General features: G+C 39.0%; 2 protein-coding genes across 3 annotated transcripts in view; both read right to left on the bottom strand.

Moving 5' to 3' along the window:
- Positions 1–9,317, bottom strand: part of mpp2b (MAGUK p55 scaffold protein 2b) — a 52,634-nt gene extending 43,317 nt beyond the window's left edge. Inside the window, exon 1 of one of the 2 annotated variants that reach the window (XM_059324874.1) lies at positions 9,010–9,317. The gene's annotated coding sequence lies outside the window, so the exon portion shown is untranslated. Of the gene's footprint in view, positions 1–8,997 lie in introns of both variants that reach the window. The other variant, XM_059324873.1, reaches the window with a different exon arrangement.
- A 1,483-nt stretch (positions 9,318–10,800) lies between these two features.
- Positions 10,801–15,874, bottom strand: LOC131959566 (peptide Y). Its single transcript, XM_059324773.1, has 5 exons — positions 15,758–15,874; positions 13,641–13,806; positions 13,319–13,506; positions 11,491–11,571; positions 10,801–11,091 (listed from the first exon to the last, which is right to left on the bottom strand). Exons 3-5 carry the CDS (start codon positions 13,504–13,506, stop codon positions 11,067–11,069), a joined length of 294 nt encoding a protein of 97 aa, XP_059180756.1. The 5' UTR covers positions 13,641–13,806; positions 15,758–15,874; the 3' UTR covers positions 10,801–11,066.
- Between the last annotated feature and the right edge of the window lie 5,068 nt (positions 15,875–20,942).

Genomic DNA, 20,942 nt, shown 5'->3' on the forward strand with positions numbered 1-20,942 from the left:
TTAATTTCTGACTTCTCAGAGAAGCCCAGTAAGCCAGCTCAAATTAGGCTATAAAAAGGTGAATTAATTTTATTTACCAAATAAATAACAATAACATTTTCATTTTAAACAAGCTTTTAAAAGATTTCTAAAATTTTATGTTTCCTTGTTTTTATGACAGGTCGTCTAATAAATTTGTTAGGCAACTATATCCAACATATTCAGCCAGCGGGTCAACAAATATGAGCAAAAGCTCCCCGATGTAAAGAAAAGTGGTCTGCTGGAACACAAGACAAAATGAGAGTATTATTGCATCTAATCATTCAAATCCTAATTAAGGGTAAATTTAAATGAATTGCCCAGTCCTATATGTGGCTGTGACATTGAAGCACATTGAAGGGACGCAGCTCTTTTGCAAAACTCTGATCAATGCGGATCAGGTCCTTAATACCACATACCAGTCCCCAAGGCTTATCCGTGGCATCCCGTGTTTGCGCAGCGAAATGACAGAGCTTGTTAAAACTATGCAGAGACCACACGGCCCCTAAGAAGTCAAAGCCGATTGCAGCAGAGCTTGGCCGTGCTCGAGCTGGGCTGACACACTGGGGTGGGGTTGGTGGGAAGGAGGTTTGGGGGGTGGGCAGGATGTTCTGTGCTCTCTGACTCTGCCATCCTCCTTCTCTCTTATTCTGCATTACTGATGGGGAATAATTGGCCAAGATCTAATGATGGTGCAGTCATCACTAGTGGTGGCATTTTCTTGATAATTGGTAGCATTTTCTTGTAGAAAAGCCTGGATGTCTACTAAGAATTGCAACCAGTAATCAATCCCTGCAATCAAGGAAGACTGAAGTTGGAGTTTAACAAAGTGTAAATAAGAGATCATTCAATAGCGGTCAAAGTGGGAATTTTCACAATAACCTCTGATGGAAAAGACCCTGCTAATATTTTGAGTATCTAGAATGTCTCTGCGCTGAGAGATTTTCCCACTGAACACACATACACACTTACACAAATCTCCATCTTCCACATTGCATTTCAGGAAGAGAGCAGCTCAAAAACACAGCTGTCATGGCATCACATTTACAGACCTGCTATCATCTCTACACTGTCAATCTATTAGACACCAGCTGTGTGTGTGTGTGTGTGTGTGTGTGTGTTTTGCGCATGCACAAAGATCTATAATTATATTTCTTTACGTTTTTGATGCCCCATATGAAAAGAAAACACTTTCCAGCACAACAATAGACTCATTTTAAATTGCGGCATCACCTTAGTCTTGTATAAGAAATTATAAGGGCGAGGGCTTTGGGGTCTTCAAAAAGGGCTGTACACAACACTGAGAATATTAATATAGCAGTAAACAACTATTCACTATTTAAGGAAAAAGTGTAGTAACAGTGTGCTGACAAGAGAATTAAGTCACGTTTCCTCAGTGTCTGTTTTAATCAGACCTTCTCTGTTCTTTGTTAAGAAAAAAACAACTGTTGTAGCCAGACTGACCGTGCATGCATGTTTGTGCATGGGAATTCCTGTTGCTGTTTTTGGCATTGTTAGCACCACATTATTATGGATCCCACTGCAGTTACGAGCAAGTCACACACTGCAACGTTATAATTGGTCAGCACAGTGCCATACGTACTGCATCACAGTGTTGTGTCGCCACATTGGGTGTTCTTCTTATTTATATAGTCTATGGTGTTCTTGTCTTTGGAAGAAGCTAGCAAAATGCCACCGCTGCGTTTGTAAGAAGTCGTTAATTTAACATGATTAAACCTACATGAGACCTTAGGTAATTATAAATTAAGCCCAACCCTAAAGTTACTGTCACCCGTTAAGCGTTAGTTTTGCAAACTAATCAACCAATCAGCAACCTTTACTATTCTACCACCAATTCACACTAAATCTCCACTGGGGGAGTCGAACCGGTCCTGACCAATCATATTGACCCAACTGGAGTGGGATCCATAATAACATGCACCCTTAGCATAGCTGTCAGCTAAGGCATTGCCATGTTTAGAACTGTTTGCAGGCAAAGAATATGCTCTGAATTCACTTTAGTTCAAGAAAATGAATGATAGACAGCTTTAATATATGTTTTTTATGAAATTGAATGGTATTTTTTAAAAATTGACAGTAGGGTTTCACCATGACACGTTATTAGATTGATTAATTGGAAAACTACACGATATTTGCGATATCATAAATTCTGCCACTGTACGACTTCAATTTGGTTCGATTCAGGGGCCAGCGAAAGATATGAGACGATATCATTGCCAATTTAACAAAACCTGTTACATTTGTATAAACTCACAAAAACAACTAAAATATGATTTTACCACTTTATTTATGAGCTCTTCCAGATATTTTAATGAAAAACAATCCATTCTTTAATACAAAGACTAAAATAGATTACAAAGTGCCACATTGCGTTTTCAGTCCAAGTGATTTTTATGGGTCGACTTAAAGAGTCGATTTGTGTGATGAGTTTACTTCTAAAACAAAACAGAGATTGTCAAAATAAAAGTGTATATGAATGACGGCGATATGCAACGATGCAGTTAGATTGTTCACCCATGAATCGATCTATATCAACCTAACGTTACACCCCTACTGACAGCAGTGGGGGAGCAAGGCGTCTTATTTCTCTCAAGGTAAAGCCTGCATCTGAAGAAGCAATTTTTTCTCGAAGTGCATCTTGAAGCACATTTTGATCTGTAGCAATAACACAAGTGGTGGCCCAGGTGTTTGTATGCCAAGCGTAAAACGCCTTGAGCTGTTCCCACAGTGAGGCTGCATTAATGCCTGTCAACATGCTCACACACACACACGCACGCACACACACACACACGCACCAGCGACCAAACAAGTCTTAATCCACACATGCAGGCTGGCGTCAGGCCTAAAAATAACCCTGTGCTCCCACAGGTTCAGCTCCTCTCATTACTTTACAAGGGAAAACTGTCGTATCCAAGACAACCGTGAGCAGCCCTTCGCCTTTTTCCCCGGCGCTTTGCCATGGCAACAAGGGAAAATGCGTAAAATAATAATAAGTTGGATCTAAAATTGGGTCTATTAAAAGGTTTGAGCAACGCTTCAATACAGACATGCTCTTTTTCTGAAGAAATGATTTAATATCAGCATTACTGTTGATGTCGCATCATCATGTTGCGTGTCGCATTCACACAACAGGCAGGAAATCAATTTTGACAAAGCGCTCCATCCAAAACTATGGCTTTAACAGCACTTTGAAACCTGTTGTATTTAGCTCCAGCAGCCTGAGTGCAGCACGGAAATAAACAGTATCTACAGCTCTGAACAACAATTTCACAACAGCTAAAGAAAAACAGAGAAAGCAGAATGGCTTCTTGGAGAAAATTGACCCTGTTTTCCCTTCTAGTGGTGGGGGAAAAAAGCTCAGAAAAGCCAATTTCACAGCTTGTTTTTTCTGCTTCTTTTTAAGAAAAAGAAGACAACACAAATAATTGGATTCTGGAGAGCAAGTCAATTTTAAGAGGTCAGTACACCCAAACCACAAAACAACATATTTCATCATTTACCCCTAATGGGATGTAGTCACACCGATAAGTTTGGTTTTGTGTGTTGAGATTATTTTTATAGTGCTTTTAGGGAGAATTGTTAGAAATAATAAGAATAACAACTGAAAGCCAAATTAACAATTGGACCCAAACCATTAAGAGCTTTAAAAAACAAATAAAACAACCATAAAATCTCTACCTTAAGATACTGTGTGGCAATAGATTCTAGCTAAAACTGCTGTAATATTCTCTCTCTTCCGTGTTTTTATATTAAAGCAATTCGTTCAATCCTTCCTTCAGGGGCTCATATTAACACCCAAGTCACTACACGTGCCTGTACAAATCAAAACAAAGTGTGGAGGTCTTCTAAAGGAGAGGATCAATTCAAGTGCGGTTTAAAGCCAGGGCCTGCAGGGTTGAGTGATTTCAAAAATAAAAAAGGTGTTTCATACTCGCCGCATGCATATTAATACACACAAAAGTGCTGCTACTGTTTGGCAGTGTGTAAACAACAGGGAAAATAACGCTTTGTGTATTTAAGTTCTAAAAAACGTGATCTTGTCATGAGATATCGGATTGTAAATTATTTACCACCAGCTAGTAGATTTTGGATTAATCAGACATCTTAGCGTTTCTTCAACATTAAGAGTTCATTATCTTTTATGTTCTGCATCACTATATGACAACTAATTGTTTTTTTAAAAACAGCATAATAACAAAAGACACTCCGCAGATTCCACTTGATGCCAGAAATCTAATAAAACTTGATCAACTTAGTGCTGTGGGTATTCCTTGTCCCTCAGCTGATACATATAGTAATTAGTGTAATTAGAATGAAATGTCATGTATATACCACTGAGAGGCTAGAGGATTCGGGCAAAGTGCTGAGAGCCACCCTGGGGGAGCATTTACAATCCCCACCCTGCCTGTCTGGATTTCATTAAAGGTCCCCACTCCTGTCTTTCAGCCATGATGAAATAAGCTAAATGAATGCCACTGTTTCAATGTCACTCAAATCTCTCAAGAGAAATTCTGATTTAGGACTGAATATTATAAAAGCAAATCTCTGCTTTTAGGCCAGCGCTGACACAGTGGCTTGTGTTTGCTAGTATTGGCATTCATTCAGGGAGAGTTTGAAAATGATTGGAGCGGTGAATCATTCATTCACAGCCTTATTTTCACATTTTTTGGACCTTCACCTTGACACTGATTAAGATCCCAAAAGAAACAAACATTTACAGCAAACACAACAAAGAGATCAATAAACTAAACTCTTTAAGTTGTGGAAAAAAAAACAGACTTTTGATCTGGGGCTGATTGATCAAAAGTGAAAAAAATTATTCATTGTAGTCCTAGCTGCTTAAAAAATAAATAAATAATTAAATTACATTACAGTTTACATCCACGTATATATTTGACCTCTGAATATAAAACGTCATCACTTCAATTTTTTTTATCCATTTTTGTGAAATTATGTCAAAATTTTATGAATTCTTACGTTATGACCAAAAGTGAATTTTGTGATGTCACAGTGACATTGACCTTTGAAGCTGGGGAATTTGGAAATATTCAAAATAAAAATTCACATTTCAAAAAATGTATTGTAAGTAGAACTTTATCAATTTTTAATTATTTTATTGAACAATCAATTCTTTCATAGAACAACAAAAACATGAATGTTGAGCTAAATATTACCCCAACAATGTTTAAGTTCCCTGTTAAAGGTCAACCTTCAATTTGATAAATTCCCGGATTATTACGGTTTATTCCCAAAAATTCCTGTTAATTCCCATGGAATGTTTCCAATTTTGAAAAGTCACAGATTTTTGTAACCCTACCTTTGACCTCCAAAATCTTCATCAGTTTATAGAGTTTAACTTAACCCGACTTCCGGGGCACTTGCTTTGAATGTCTAACACTGACACAAATAGTTTTTACATTACATTTAGTTGAAAGCCCCGTCCGTCTCATACAGATACTAAAAAGGAGCCAGATAAGTTTTTTGCCGAAACGTACAATGCTAACATTGTTTTCTGGTGACAGGGCTGACATCACCAAAGGTAAGAGGCTTCATCCCCTGTACCAAATTACATGCAATCGTGGCAAACGGTGGATCAACCATTTCGACAAATTTTGTCACAGCACTGGCATGACAAAAAATATCATATTTACCCACTGAGAATGCCTGTATATAAACACAATGCTTCAGTCGCCACATTAATGCCACAGCCTCTATATATGGAGATATGCGCCGTAGGGGAAGAGGTGGCAGGTGTGAGAGTAAATGAGCAGATCATTTTTATGAATGACACCATAGAGGACGGGGGAAAGATGTTGAGGCTGTGCGAGCTGCTGCAGATTAATCTCCCTGTGGAATCGAGTGAAGATGGCTCCCATTTCTAAAGCCCTTCTCTCTGCCAGCTAGTTGATTAGAATTTCTGTTTGATGCAGTTATTAATCACTCAGTCTGTCAAAGCTGCTAAGTGTCATGGGCAGGCAGCACTAAAGGTGTTTTTATTAAAAGTATTCAGTTTGATATCAAATAAGCAGCATGCCCTCTGACTCCCTCTATATATTAAGATATGGGTGAGGATCGCAGTCAAACAGAGATATCTCTTTGAATTTTTCTGAATTTCGGACCAATGTTAAAGGATTCATATTAATTCATTAACTATTACTTACTGTCAGCATCACCATGCCACAATTTGTGTTCTAATTTACGCAACATGTACTGAAGGACACAGTTTTAAAGTTTTAAAAGTCCAACTTCAAGCAGACTTGTTAGATTGTTAAAGAAGTGCTTAGACAATGTTTCTGTTGAGGTAGAACCAGACCTGCTGATCTGGTAGCCAATCCCCAAAGCTCTCAAAAGTAGGGAAATTTATGGTAAACCTCCCATTTCCAAAACAGATAAGAAGGCTGAAGTTTCTTTAATCCCAGTCAGAAGCTCTTTGAAATGAGACCTATCTGGCTGTGGTTTGATATGAAAATCCAGCAGTGGGATTTCCGGTTATAAGTGACTATAAATGGGAGGGTTTTAGGAAACTGTACTTAATGATTTTCATGATGAGAGCTTTGATTTCAACAGACTGCAAACTAATAATATCCTTTATTCTGGACTGAATCAGTTTAACTTCTGACTATCTTTACAGAGGAGATCAATGTCCAGAATTAATTAAGAATGAAGTCTTTGCCAATATTATTTAATTATTCATTTTACTTGACGTTTTCAATATTAATTATGACTGTGTCTCGCACACAATCTAGAATTTATTTTTACTAAACTGACAAAATAAATATCCTCCCAAATACAAAACGTCAGCCTCAATTTTTTAACCTTGGAGTAGGTTGTTGAAGAAGTTATTCAATAAATTTGCATGTAAAGTGAAATGTAATGGCCCTCCAATCCTCCCTTCCAGGATGCTTCAGGACAACAAACAGCACAGCATGAACTTCACGTTGCTCTGGAGTTATCTGCTGCCTGCGTAGTCACTAATCTAACGATATTATATTTCTATTACCACTGAAAATACGATCACTTCTGTCTTGCTGGCAGAGGTCATCTGAACAATTCCTCTGTTGTAAGAAAATGTCCTCACAGTGTGATGGTTGAATGTAAGACAGAAAAGACAAGATCATAGACGTTTGAACAAAAATGATAAGAAGCCCGTCTTTTTTTCAGAGTGTAATTTAAACCATGCTCATATAAATGGCAAACTACAAAATTACCATTGCATTGAGTATAACTGATGGAAATCCTGTTATATCAATATCAACACAAATCCAAAAAGATATGTCCTTCCTTTTGTTGCAAATTGTCTGGGGACACTAAGTGAATTTAGCCTTGATGTAGGCTAGATCTAAAAAAAAAAAAAAAGTCTCACCTTGAGACAAACTTAAATTGATAATATAAGCCTATTATTGGTGTCTGAGTAAGAAAAGTGTGAAACTAGAAATGAATGTGCTTTTAAAGGCCAACTGAGGAATCTGGAAACCATTTTAACCACAAGCAGGAATGCAGTGATTTCAGGAATCCGCTCCTGAAGAACTGGGTCATGCTTATATATGAAGTATATTTGATAAAAACTTGGAGTATATTGGATACTTGTGTTTACCTTCCTTAGCTGTCAGTATGGAAACCTAAAGTGTGTACATTTGTCTTGTTTCCCTTTAACTTCTTGTTGTGTATGTTTATTGTAATAGGAGATCAAACTACGGAGAAATTGAGGGAAATGGGAGGGAAGGGGTTTGCATCACTCTGCTGCTTATATAGTGTTCAAACTAATGTGATGGACGACTGCATTGTATAAATAAATAAAAACTTGAAAATATAGAAATCCAAAACATACAGAATGGCTGTAAGTATGAAAGCAATTTAGTTTTAAGGCTTGAAAATACATTTTACTGAACTTTTTGTAGAAATTATAGATCTAAATGGCTTAAATTGAGTTGATTGTTTCATTTATTCATTTTCTAGCCGAATCTAATTATCTGGACAAAACTTAGTATGTTCATTAGTGGCATATAACTGTCCAAACAAAAAAACACACCATTCTTCTTACCTATAGTACTTTTTCGATAGATTGTGGTGCTCAAAGCCCCCCACAGCAATTTCTCTTTGCAGAAATCATGACCCGGTTACTCAAGACTTTGTTATAGTTCCTAAAACAGCTGCAGATTATCTTGAGTAAGAGGGTCATGAATTCATTGCTGTTGAGTTTTTGAAAAAGGTATTTTTGCTGTGTGCCATCTCATCTATATGTTTGAGACAGCAGACATCCCTACTCTAGTAGAGTCAATTAGGACTGACAAATAGCACTGGTAAGAGAAAAATATGTATTTTTGATATTTGGGGTGAAATGTCCCTTTAATTAGCATTTCCCCACTCTATATGGTAAATGCACTCAGCACCTGCACGTCCATTGGTCCACACGTGCTCAAACATCTGTGGGTGAATGTGTGGGCATGCGCAATGCCAATGCACAGGTACATTACGTCCACCCAGTCGTTGTTATCAACGTTATTTTCATTTACTTATTACCAACACTCAGCTAAAGTATACACATTATTTCAAAGTAAGGCTGTCAACACTGATTGGTTTCACCTGTGGCCGTTGTACAGGTGCAAATAGCCTGAGGCCAATTAAGCTAGCTTAATAACGAATAAAAAAATGCATAAGGCTACAAAAACACGGTGCACACGGATGTTAGAGGTAGTGTGTAGCTTTCTCACGCTAAATGTGTGTTTCCCCATTGTTAGAAGAACATAATGGTACACGAGGTTAGACAATAGGTGGTGTAATAAGGTTTAATTTCTTCGGGCGCTCCTACCTTCACAGGAGACATCATAATATATCTAAATGCGTGTACCAGTATCCACCTGGCGCGTGGTGAAGGTGCAAAATGGCATTAAATGCGAAGCGTAACCAACCTAAACTAAACACCTCGGTGAAAAACAACTAAAAGGTTGCAGCGCTCACCTGCCCGGTCACCTTTATCTGGATGTCTCCTCGGTTTTAAGATGCAGCAAGAGGTTTTGGAGAAATCTCCCCCGCTGTACTCGCAGTTATTGAAGCAGCAGCACACGGCAGGTCCTGTTTAATCTCTGCAGTCACTTTCACGACACCGAAGCCAGCAGCAACCTACACAAACTGCTATCTTTAACGAGACCTCACCTAGAACCGCTCGCGTGCTCTCAAAAATAGCTCCATTGATTAAAAGCCAATTGGCTGCTCTGTTACCACTGATCCTGTTTCCCCCAAAAGGAAGTGCGGGAAGGTTTGGTGATGACAAAAGCGTCTTGCGGTGTGTGGTACCCATAGACATATATACATAGACTCCGCATTGAGTGCTGAAGCGTACGTCAACGTCGCCGCCATCTTGGATGTGGCAAAGTGCAGAAGCGGAGACAGCGAGAAGATGCCTCATTCATGTGCTGCATGGAAATGTACCAACAGATTTACAGTACAAACCCGATCGCATGGCCTTACCTTTCACAGGTAAGAATCAAAAAATACTTTTGATTGTATCTGGCTATTATAACGTCATTTTACGAACAGAATTTGCTGATTTTGGCTAATACTATGAAGTCCCGCGCATAATACTAATAAGATTTATTCATCCCCGAAGGGAAATTCGGTTGTCACAGCAGTCCGGTATTCAAGTACAATAAAATACAATAGAATAAAATAAAATACTGAGGTAGCATAAATAAAAAACAACAATAGAAAAAACACTGGATAGAACAAGGACACTTAAGAAGTTAAAAAAGCAGATCAGTTGGTATAATAATAAATAAAAATAATAATAATAATAATAGTAACTTAATAGTAACTTGCACACACACACACACACACACACAGACTGCAATTGTATAGCTGTATAGATATGTATTCTCATCAATGCCCCCTGTGTAGATATACTGTATGTTCATCAATGTGAATATAAAAACGATTAATCAAATCAGTTAAATGTAAACGTTAGTGCTCTTTATTCAGAAAACCCTCATGTCACATCTACATTTCAGGATCTGGTTATTATAGACACAGATTAAATGTTAGATTTCAATATGTAATGCTGCTCCGCTGGTCGATCTGCCCTCTCTCTCTCTGTGTGTGTGTGCGCGGCGCTGACTCGCCCACTAGGCAGCCTCTTGGTAATTACGTCTCGAAAAGTTGTGTGCAAAGCGCCGGTCAATTTACATGCACGTGTACTGGTCCTATGAAAAACATTGAACACCGGACATTCTCGTGAATTTATAAAAAAGCCCCGGACAGGACGTAAAAAGTGGATATGTCCGGGCAAAAGAGGACGCTTGGTCACCCTAAATATAAGGAGTAAACATTTATAATCATCACTTTAAAAGTTACATACTTTGTTTTTGGTGCCTATTTGTTTCCCAGATATATTAGTGTGTGTGTGAATGGGTGAATAAGAGGCATTAACTTAAAGCACTTTGTAGAAAGGCGATTTATGAAGTTCAGTCCGTTTACTTTCATTAGTTTACAGGCAGATCTGCCACATCCAATATGGCGGCCGCGCTGACGTATTGCAGCAACGGACCAACCGGCTCAATGCGGAGTCTATGTATATATGTCTATGGTGGTACCCTCTGTGTGAAGTTGAAGCCTGCACGCTGCCGTCGATATGAACCCATACATGAGCAGCAATGACAGATTAACTTGCAAATGTGCATTTCGTGGCGACACAGTGACATCTAGTGGCAACAAGCGTAACTGCAGGTGGCTTTAATGAAAACACAGAAAGCATTTGTGTCTATTTAATACTTTTATTCCATTCAGTTCTTAATTGTAAAGAGATTTTTTGATACAAATTATTTACATTTTTGGCCAAAGAATAAAATAGACTGAGAGAGGAAGACGCACAGATAGAGAGAGGGAGAAAGAGAGAGATTCGCATGCACATTAAACAATTAAATATGGAGAGTCACAAAGTCCAGTGCAGGTTGAGAATCTCTGTGTTTGTTTATTTTTTGGATTGTTGATGAATCGAAAGATTGGGGGAAATGTGGGTTTGGCGTCGGGCTCTTTTACCACTGATCACTGTAGTCTGAGCTGTAAGAGAGGACAAAAAGCAGGTTAATTAATTTCTGCAACCAAAAATATACAAACTCAACATACGATTATGACATTAAGACAATGACATGACCAGTGAACAGTGTAAATCCACATTGAAAATGCTAATCAATACTACAAGAGTGAAATATTGATAAGGTGCTTAAAAACAGGACTATAAACAGCAGTGAGGCTTACTGCAATAAAACAATTTGACTATGCAGTATGTTGGACCAATATTGATAGGGCTGTGTTGTAATATGTCATATAAGCGGGAGCTTTAAAAACAGTTTTTTACATTCTAAAGAATGAGTGTAGACCATTCACTAGTATCAGTATCAGCTTTTAAAAGTTCAATATGATAAAACCTGACATGTATTTTCATCATGTTTCTCTCACCGCGGTTCAGCGTCTTGGCTCGAGTCGGCCCCAAACAGCAGCCAAGCCATCGCCTGCTCAGGGGTCGACCTCTTCCCATACCTGGAGACAAATCAGACCAGCATGTAATGACTGCAACTAAATATAATTTGGAGATTCTCATTCATGTGAGACACTTCTCTGCTTTTTCCACTGGCCAGTCACTCAGTCAGCATTTCACTGGGTGCTCCGGTGGTGTGACCCCATCAGCCTGGCTATGAATCTCTTTTTCTTTCTTTTTTTCAAGAACCATCAAGCTGTGAACAAGGTATCTGCAAACACCCCTGTTGAGTTTTTATCAGCACAGCTTCTCTACTCAGTCTCTGCAGTCCAATCACAAATCAGATGAGCAATTATCTGAAAGAACTTTCAAGTTCACAGCGCGGCGTCCAGTAAGGCAAACACAACAAGCTCCTCCGACTTTCTCTTTTGAAGTCTCCTCACAAAAAATCAATGCCTGGCCACTGAAGAGTAAACCTGCCTTTGTTTGAGGCGCGAGAGGCTCGACTGTGAGTCCTGTGAGTGCAATGACAGATCCAGCCTCTCTAATTACAGACTACTGAGGGTAAATGATGAGACTATACTCAGCTTCCATCACAGGGAAACTGCACAACAGAATACATTTCTTGTTATTAAACTGCTCTTGTCAAGATGTGCCACACAGCAGGGACAGTGTATTTGATAACCGCTACTAGTTATCTGATAAAAACTGTAATCAGAAAAAGAAAAGAAATATTTTAGGCATGACAGCGAGAAAAAGGTGTTGAAATTCTACTAAGTATTAAATATTCAAAGATTTGGTTTCCTGGTAGAGAACCAAAAGTAAATGATTAGGATGTCTTGTGTTCCAGCTGTTAGCAGATTTGGGGTCACAACGGAGCAATTGCAGGATTCTACTTGGTCTAAACTTTATATACTAGCCTGAGGGAAACCAAGCTCCTGCCCTCTGCCTCATTATTTCTTATAACAAGCACAGCAATGCATCTTATCCTGAGAATAATGACCCAGGAGTCCTCCTCGGCTTGTCAAATAAGGGCTTGGTCAGTCCCTGAAAAGTTTTGACTTTGCTGGAAAACAGGACTTCTATAAGTGAAGTAATGCCACAAAGTGAGGGCTCGACCTCCCATGTGGCTACCCTTGAACACTTGTCCTTGAGCTGCAGACTTAATCCCTCATATCAAGGGAGGTGGACCACCTGCCTGACCAAACCTGAGTAGGAAAGGATGCTGACCCACTTTTTTTATTTATTAATATTTTTTTATTTTATCCTTATTTTTCATTTTTTTCTAGGTGATTTATTTGTGGATTGAAGCGGTATGTATACTCATGAATACAATGTTCAAAACTTGACTAACTAGCGGTCTCGTGATATACCTGTATTGGCGATAAGCATTATATTTAAAAAATAAAATAAAATACTGATACTGTGTCAATAATACACATTTGATAATATTGTGTGAATAATCCAGCACCTATTAAATATTTTACGCTTTTGTACAGTTATGGTAATGGTCATCCTCTCCACCTTCATATGATTATTTAAAGCAAATAAAAACAACAGATAAAACGAACTATAAAGAAAGTAAAAAAAAAAATTTGGCTTGAATTTTTTTCTATATCGCGATAATTTCGTCATCGTGAATTCTTTTGGACACAATAATCATGGAGTAACAAATCGCCCTATTGCTACCTGGTGCTAGAAATCCTAAAACATCTCTGCATTGTCTGTTTTGATTTTTTTTTTTTTTTTAATGTAAAAAAACAAACTTTTTTCTTTTTAATTGAATGAAGTTTGGTGAAGGTGACTGACCTCTGCCTGGTGATGAGGTTGACATAATGTCTGACCGCTGCGTGGTATTTGGCCCAGTCCTCCGGTGAGGCGTTGCTCCCCGGGCTCTCCGGTTTGGGGGGGTAGGCGTCCGCAAAGCTGCTCAAACACACCAGCAGGCAGACGACGAGCGCTGCAAACATCAGCCATGATCTCAGCATGTTGGCCATCTGAGGAGGAATATCAGGCTATAATTTCCTTTGAAAAATCTTACATTTTGCACTCGAAAAAGACTTTTATTAAAGTAAAAAAATATATATCATTTCTGTTATAGAATAAAGATGCATTAAAGTGAGAAACTTACTTTAGGATAGTTGTCTTCTGGTGTGGTCTCCCGGTGGTGTCCTTGTCTTTCTGCTCTGCTCTCAGTCCTCAGGGTTATATAGTGCAGGATGGATACCTGATGCGCACTGACTAACACTTAACCACACCCCTCTCTTCATCAGCAGCGTGTAACAGGAAACTTATCCCTATAAAATATTCAAACTAGTTTTGTTTTTTTTTACTATAAGAGCTATATTTGGTATTTGAATATTTGACTTTAAGCTGAAGTATGAAGTCAATTTTGATTAAAAACATACATAAAGCCATACATTTGTAAATTCTAGGCTTTTATGTGGTAAATTATATTGCTTAGATCTTAAAATTTACCACTCTTATAGTAGTTGCAATTTGCAGTACATCACTCATGCATGATTATAAAATAAATAGATGAACGGGATGCTGGATTTTCTGTGAAGGCTGCCCGTTCAGCACCATAAATAGCTGAAAGAGTCTAGCTGTTTCCATAAAATAGTCCCCTGTTATGTTTTATGTGTTCAAATCATAGGTCACATAGGTTACAGCCCGGTAAGCACATCATGTCATGCCTGAAGTTGTAAATCAAGTGTAAAGGTTTACTGGCCTTGTTCAATAGGCCTCCTACCAGTATGTGATCTAACAATCCTGTAGGTGAAGAACAACAGCAGAAACTTTTTTTAGATTCTGAAAGAAATAAGTGGGTGAGAGGGGTGAGAGTATTTGCAAAAGAAGTGACACAAACCTGCACTCATATGCACTGAAGTCCTGCCTCTCGACAGGAAAGTTCAGAAACCACATTATACCAACAATCAGAAAACAATACAACTGGGCCTTCACACTTGAAATAACAGCCTGCACAGCACTTGAGCTTAGTGTAGCAACAGAGTGAGAGAAGTGATGGCTGACCCTGCAAACAGTATACTGCTCAGAAATGGAGAGATCACATTTTAACATCTATCACAGTCTACAGACGTAAATCCATTCATCACGTATTCTGTTGCTATCTTCTCACAATAGCATAAAGAATATCTGAAATGTCTAACTTCAAAAGTCATATTAACATATGCAGCATAAGTTTGATATTTGTTAATTGAAATTCTTTGAAAACATTTTTATACCTGTAATACATGGATGGAATACTGAATGGACCTATGGGGTGCCTGGAGCCTTCACCTACAAAATGTCAATCAAAGAAGAAGGCTAACCAGGAAGACACTCAAAATGACAACAAAGGAAGAGAAAAGGACTACAAAGAGACACAACATTATTATAGGCAAAAAATGACCACAAAGAGATACAAAACAATCACAAAGAGGCAGAAAACAACTCCGAAGAGATTCAAAATGACCCCAAAGAGACACAAAACAACTACAAAGACTGCCTCTCCCCACTTTTGCAGGCCCATTGTCTCATAAACAGCCCATGTCTATATAATGTGCAGTGAAATTGTACGAAAATGTGAGCCTTCCTCTCCAATTCAACCTAAAAGAAGTAAAATACCAAATGTACTCTAATTTACAATTAATTAGGGTAAGTTTTTTGCAGTGCACAGGGCTGTAATCAGAGTCATCCAATTGTTTTATAGAGCCTGATCAATTCCATGCATGGGTAGTTAATGAACAAACCAATTCATCTTCAGGTGGATGAGGAGGACACTTGGTGTGGAATTGCATGTTTGTGACTGCTTATCTGGTTAATTTACAACTTTTTGTTCTTTTGTATTAATTAATTCATATGGAATGTATCTTATCTGTAATAATGTGTAGCCTAATCCTTAGCCCCATCACCTTTGGCCTTCTATGCATTCATCTGTCATGCATTAACAAGGTGATAAATCCATTGATATGTTCTGGAAGAAGAGGTCATAGGCTATAGCATCCATAGATCAATAATGCACACACTCATAACATCAGCATGCATTGGAGAAAGTCATTTTTACTGCAGGAATTCTGTTACAATTAAATTTAACGATCCATTGAGGTGTTAATATCACTTTCATTAACCCTTACATGATGCCTTTTTTAATTCATATCACTATTGAGGGTGGGTGTGAGACGATGACGCTCATACGACATGAGCACACACTCAAAGCACACGCAAAGACAGTGTGTACATAAATACCTTTCAGGTCTCAAGTGCTGAGGCTGAGTCTAATGCAATCGGTCACATTTATGACCTTTGCAGGGGCTCCTGTTTATCTTGGATCTTCACGGTCTGCTGTCCAGTCCATGACGCCTGAAGTTGTCCCTTATCCAACGATTGCAGTGATGTCTTTATTAGTGTGCACATGCTTAGGGCTACTGCTCCTGTCCTTTACGTCTGCACACATGATAGAGATGTGCAGCTGATATATCTCAAATTAAAGCCCTGCTGTATAAAATTACTATCATCCATGCATTAGATCATGGATGAATCAAATAAATTGTCATAGCTCCAAATAACACAACAGCACACTACATGTTGTCCTACTGGGCTCCCTGGGGAAGGCATGACAATCCCTCTCTTGTTCTTTATAGAGTTATAAAAGAACAATGGCTTTTCCTATGTCTGTCCCTAAACCCTTGTCAAAAACACAACTTGATTTGGGCATAAATCCCAGCTGTCAGCCTCTGTAGAGCTGCCGCTACCGCTGTTGACAATAAACAAGCAGTTATATGACCTTGCCATAAAGGCTGTAAGTGGATTGTGGTATTACACATTGATTGCGCTGACCATTTCTGAGCAATTATTGTCTCATAATTCAAACTGATATTAAGGGACAATTAGTGTACCGCACTTTTTAACACTCAATGACGTCCAAATTGATGCAAAACAGCACCTAAATTAGAAAATGATGGCTTTTAACAAACAGATGAGTTGAAAAAACCCCAATGATGAGAATGAGAATAGCTAAACGTGATTACATATTCTTCCATTCAAGGGAACTGATATGTCCTTTCCATCGTAATCACCCATTTTACCACAGCTTAACAGTGGCCATCCTGAACATTTAGTTAATTCTACTCCAGTAATCAACCTCTCTGCGTTCACTCTACGAGCTGTAAAAGTCAATGGCAAGAAACAACAATATGCACAAGACAAACTCATTAGCGTGCCCCAGTGTTTGTAGGTAAACACTGAGAAAGTAACAGCTCCCAGATAAGGGAAAAGGGCAGACAGTTAAAGTTTTCACAGTCCAATAAGCCCCGGCTAATGCACTCCTGAAGAGCAGTTTGGGCCCCTACAGAGGGGAGAAGTGTTTGTGTTGCCATCAAGGCCGAGATAATAGGACCAGTAGGAGGCTACTGATTGTCAAAACTTTTTCTCTCATCCTGTTCACTTTGACTAACTTTTGGTGTCACCTGCTGATGCAGGTGCTAATAATGTCTGTGACTTTGTTAGGTTAGACATAGACATTTCACAGCAAAGAGCGATAACTTGAACAAATCATGTAAATCTACTTACTGTAGGAATCTACCTGTGCTCATCAAATGGAGCTCTAAAAGCTTTCCTCCTCAACCTGTCTGCACCATTTCCATTTGCATGACACACTACCTAGTACAAATAAGAAAGGAGGATTACACACACACACTTACAAAAGTCCATTCTTGTGTAAGAGCAATCTGCCGGGAGAATGTCTGACTCCTTCCTGCCATCACAGACAGAAAGGGGGAAATGATGATGCGTTTTTATTTAGCCTTATCTCCAGAGTAGGGGAGCCACTAATATGAACAGAGTGCTTTTCAGCAGCCAAGTCTGTTTGCACAGCTCAGGAGACAGAATAGGAGGGGGCTGCTGGCTAATCCTGAATTAGAGCACTACTACAGTGCTTTACTCATTTAGCTGCTACATACCAAATGGTGATTCTTGTTAATTTAATGTGACAGCACACACTAGCAGGGTTGTGAAGTGTGGACTGCTGGCTAGTTAGCTAGCTAGTTAGCTAAGCTGTCAGAGGGACTGTAAACCAGTCCGCTGTTGGGCTTATTTTCTGTAACCAGTGCAGCAGGGTGCAAGGTGGAATTAGAAAGCTAGCTGGATGGCTAGTTAGTTAGCTCGCTTGCTACCGTGCTAATTAAACTAGTTACAGGAAATGGGCCAAACAAAGTTGTCACTCATTTGTTTATAGCATTAGAGACAAAGCGCCACGTCATACTAAAACCACGCACAATGGAGGGGCCGCAATACACAACCATGGGCTGAAACCAAACTATCAAAATGCCTGTTTCTAGCTTAAACTATTAGACTTAAGCACATCTCTCTCTTACTCTCTATGTCTACCAGAAAGGACTAGGATGTTAGCTATGTTAGCAAGCTAATGTTAGCAAGCTAAGCAACTTAATACTGCATGATTTCTGAAGTATCCACATTCAACTAAAACATGAGTTACTTTAGCTTAACTCACAGAAATGCGGTTAGCTTAAAACTGACTTTTGATATATGATTTACTAATAAAATGTGTTGCATATGTAAGTTAACGTATATATTGAGTATCAGGATCATACACAGTTTTCCCCATTGAAACTGTAACTCACTACATCTGTATCCACTTTTGCCCTCTTAAATGTTTTTGGCTTGTCAGATAAAAAAAAACGTAATTGGTACGAATGTAATGGGTTCTTTACCCTGTCGATAATTTTTCTGCTGTTTGCTAACAGACTGAATTGTCAAAGAGGCTCCTTCTTTCAATGCAAAGTCAGTGGAGAATGATGAATTGTTTTCCCCTTAGATGGGGGTAGGGCTTAGGTGCGATCTGTCTCTAGTATTTGCTTTCCAACTGTCCCAACAGTGTGTGGAAGATGTGCATTAAGTTGTTAAATTTACTAATTTCCATGGTAGCTCTCTATGCTTCGTACTACTCCACTACTTATTAGGTTGTTACCACAAAACTTCACCACAGTGAGCACACAGCTTTCCACAAGATTATGCATCTGTTTATTAGTAAGTTAACCCAGGGGTTCCCAAACTTTTCCATGCCAAGGCCCCCCAAATAGCATTAGCTTCTGGCCGGGGACCCCCAAACCCACCGACAATGCTACAAAAAAACGAGTCCTCCACGGCAGGGCTGTTGGTCTTCTCCTTTGGTCTTTTTGTTGTCAAAAACCTGTCCATTTTGCGCTAGCTAGCTACACGCTAGCTTGAGGAGCAGAGCAGCTTGATAACAACGGTCTACACAGATTATGATGTCGTCATGCCGAATTTGCAGCTGAACTTGAGAATCCGACGATTACGGCAGTTTACGTATTGTACGGTTCAGGACAAATGGTTATTAAAAAAATAAAATAAAAAAATAAAAAATAATTTGTTTTTGATTTTTTTGATTTTTTTTTCTCATCTTCCCTCCAATTTTCTAAGGCCCCCCTAGCGCCCCCTGGCGGCCCCCCAGGGGGCCGCGGCCCCCACTTTGAAAACCACTGAGTTAACCCACTACAACTATCACATTTCTTTGCAATGGAAATGGTACACATAAAGATGGCTGCCATTCAGACCATCCTGCTATGTTGATTTGGCATAGATTTGATGTCTTTTTTTCTGCTTTATTCTATTTCCATGTTCATGACCATACAATCTAATCTAATATGTGCCACCTAGTGCCAATCAAAAAAAACAATAATAAATGCATACATTTTCTACCTACAACACCACAACACACAAACACACACTCATTACAGCAGAGTCATGTTAGTCTTAAACAATGTGCACACGTCAGGGCTTGTCATTTGCTCATTTCCAAAACAGCGATGCCTCGTGATTTTCAGTCTCCCCTGAGGACTAAAGCTGCTCTGCCAGCAACAGTATCACTTGTCTTTTCTGGAAAGCAGAGCCAGCCAATTACAGCAATATCCCACCATCTGATGTGTTTATGAGCGAGCTGGCAATGGCAGCTTCAGGTAATTCTGATGGATGGCGAGGCAGGTGTCAGAGGGCTCGGGAAAGGTCGATGATTTGATTCAGAGCATGCTCTCAAAGCCTCTACTACGAATTAGAGAAGCCAGTGTGCTATTTATGTATCAAAATAATTCCTCCTAAAATCTACACTGGCTGGATGAAGTCATTCTCTTACTCACCTCCCCCTCGAGGCATCCGATCGTGCCGAACGACTGATGACGAGATTTGCCACAAACTTACAGCGTCACACTACAAAAACAAGATGATTTCACATTAGATGTGACTGTATTTATGCGTCACAGTGGATTGAGCAGAAGCTGTAAAAAGCTGATATTGCTCGCAGGCTGTGTTGAATTCATGTCTCAGGGGGGTTGACTCAGGATCTATTCCCAATAGACTCCAATTACAGAAAAAACATTAAATTGGCTTTTTTTCCTCCAATAATTTCTGGGGAACGAAGGGAAGGGAATGAAGCAGAGTCTGAAAGATGCAGATGTGGTGCAAATGCCCACTGGAATCAATTTTTGTAGTAATTAAAGCAAATGAGCTACATGTAACTGAACTGGTCAATACCCAATGAAACCATTACTCACTGTTTTCCACTAGATGTTGATGTCCAATCACAATATATTGCTTGTTTTATGTAAGGAAACTTAAGGAAAATATCTTGTATGAGTCTTATCAGTATAAAAAGTAATGTTTTGTATTGCGTTTTGACCAACAGCAACACCACCCCAGTTTTGATATCAATCATTTTGATTCGCTGGCTTAGAGGTGTAAGTGAGAGGCCATATATCAGGAGCACCTTTGAAAAACAAGGGATGGTGATGTTGAAGGAGCATGAAGTTACGGCGAATGAAATGGGCTGTTGTTCAAGTGATATGCCATCAAAATGTCAGGAAATGCACATTTTTGCAATAATTGCAACCATGTTCACATCTGTCCCCACATGTTTATGCATTCCCAAACACTCCATTTTTCAGCCTCTGAGGGCAAAACTGTGGCCGCCAATGGTTGGGGAGATTTTTGTCCACCAAGCAAGCTTTAGAAAACTAATAATAAATGCACAATAGAAGGTTCAACCTACAACAAAAAGCAAAAATCTATTAAATAGTTGAGACATTTAACTAAAAATCATAAATGTAAAGCTCATGGTGGTGCTCATCCTCTTGGAACCATGATCCGCTGATTCATTTTATGGATATCTGGAGATTTCATAGGATAAGTGAAAAAGTTGACCTGCTGTTGGCGCTAAATGGAAAGTCAGAGAATCACCAAAGTAAAAAATGTTTAATCCTCTGGGGACCATGAATCCCTGTACAAAATAGTTTAGATATTTCAGTCTAGACCAAAGACCCGACCGACATAATCATTCCCATCATCCATTTGTAGGTTTTGATAATATTTGAGCGCCCAAAATATACTTTTTATTGGCTTA

This window comes from Centropristis striata, chromosome 21 (genome assembly GCF_030273125.1).
Source record: "Centropristis striata isolate RG_2023a ecotype Rhode Island chromosome 21, C.striata_1.0, whole genome shotgun sequence".
Lineage (NCBI taxonomy): Eukaryota > Metazoa > Chordata > Actinopteri > Perciformes > Serranidae > Centropristis > Centropristis striata.

Bases quoted from the DNA above. Each gene is read 5' to 3' on its own strand.
- LOC131959566 (XM_059324773.1), bottom strand. From the start codon at position 13,506: ATGGCCAACATGCTGAGATCATGGCTGATGTTTGCAGCGCTCGTCGTC. The intron at 11,572-13,318 runs GTCAGTCACCTT...ATTTGTCTCCAG, and splicing joins AACCTCATCACCAGGCAGAG to GTATGGGAAGAGGTCGACCC. The intron at 11,092-11,490 runs GTGAGAGAAACA...CCTCTCTTACAG, and splicing joins AGCCAAGACGCTGAACCGCG to CTCAGACTACAGTGATCAGT.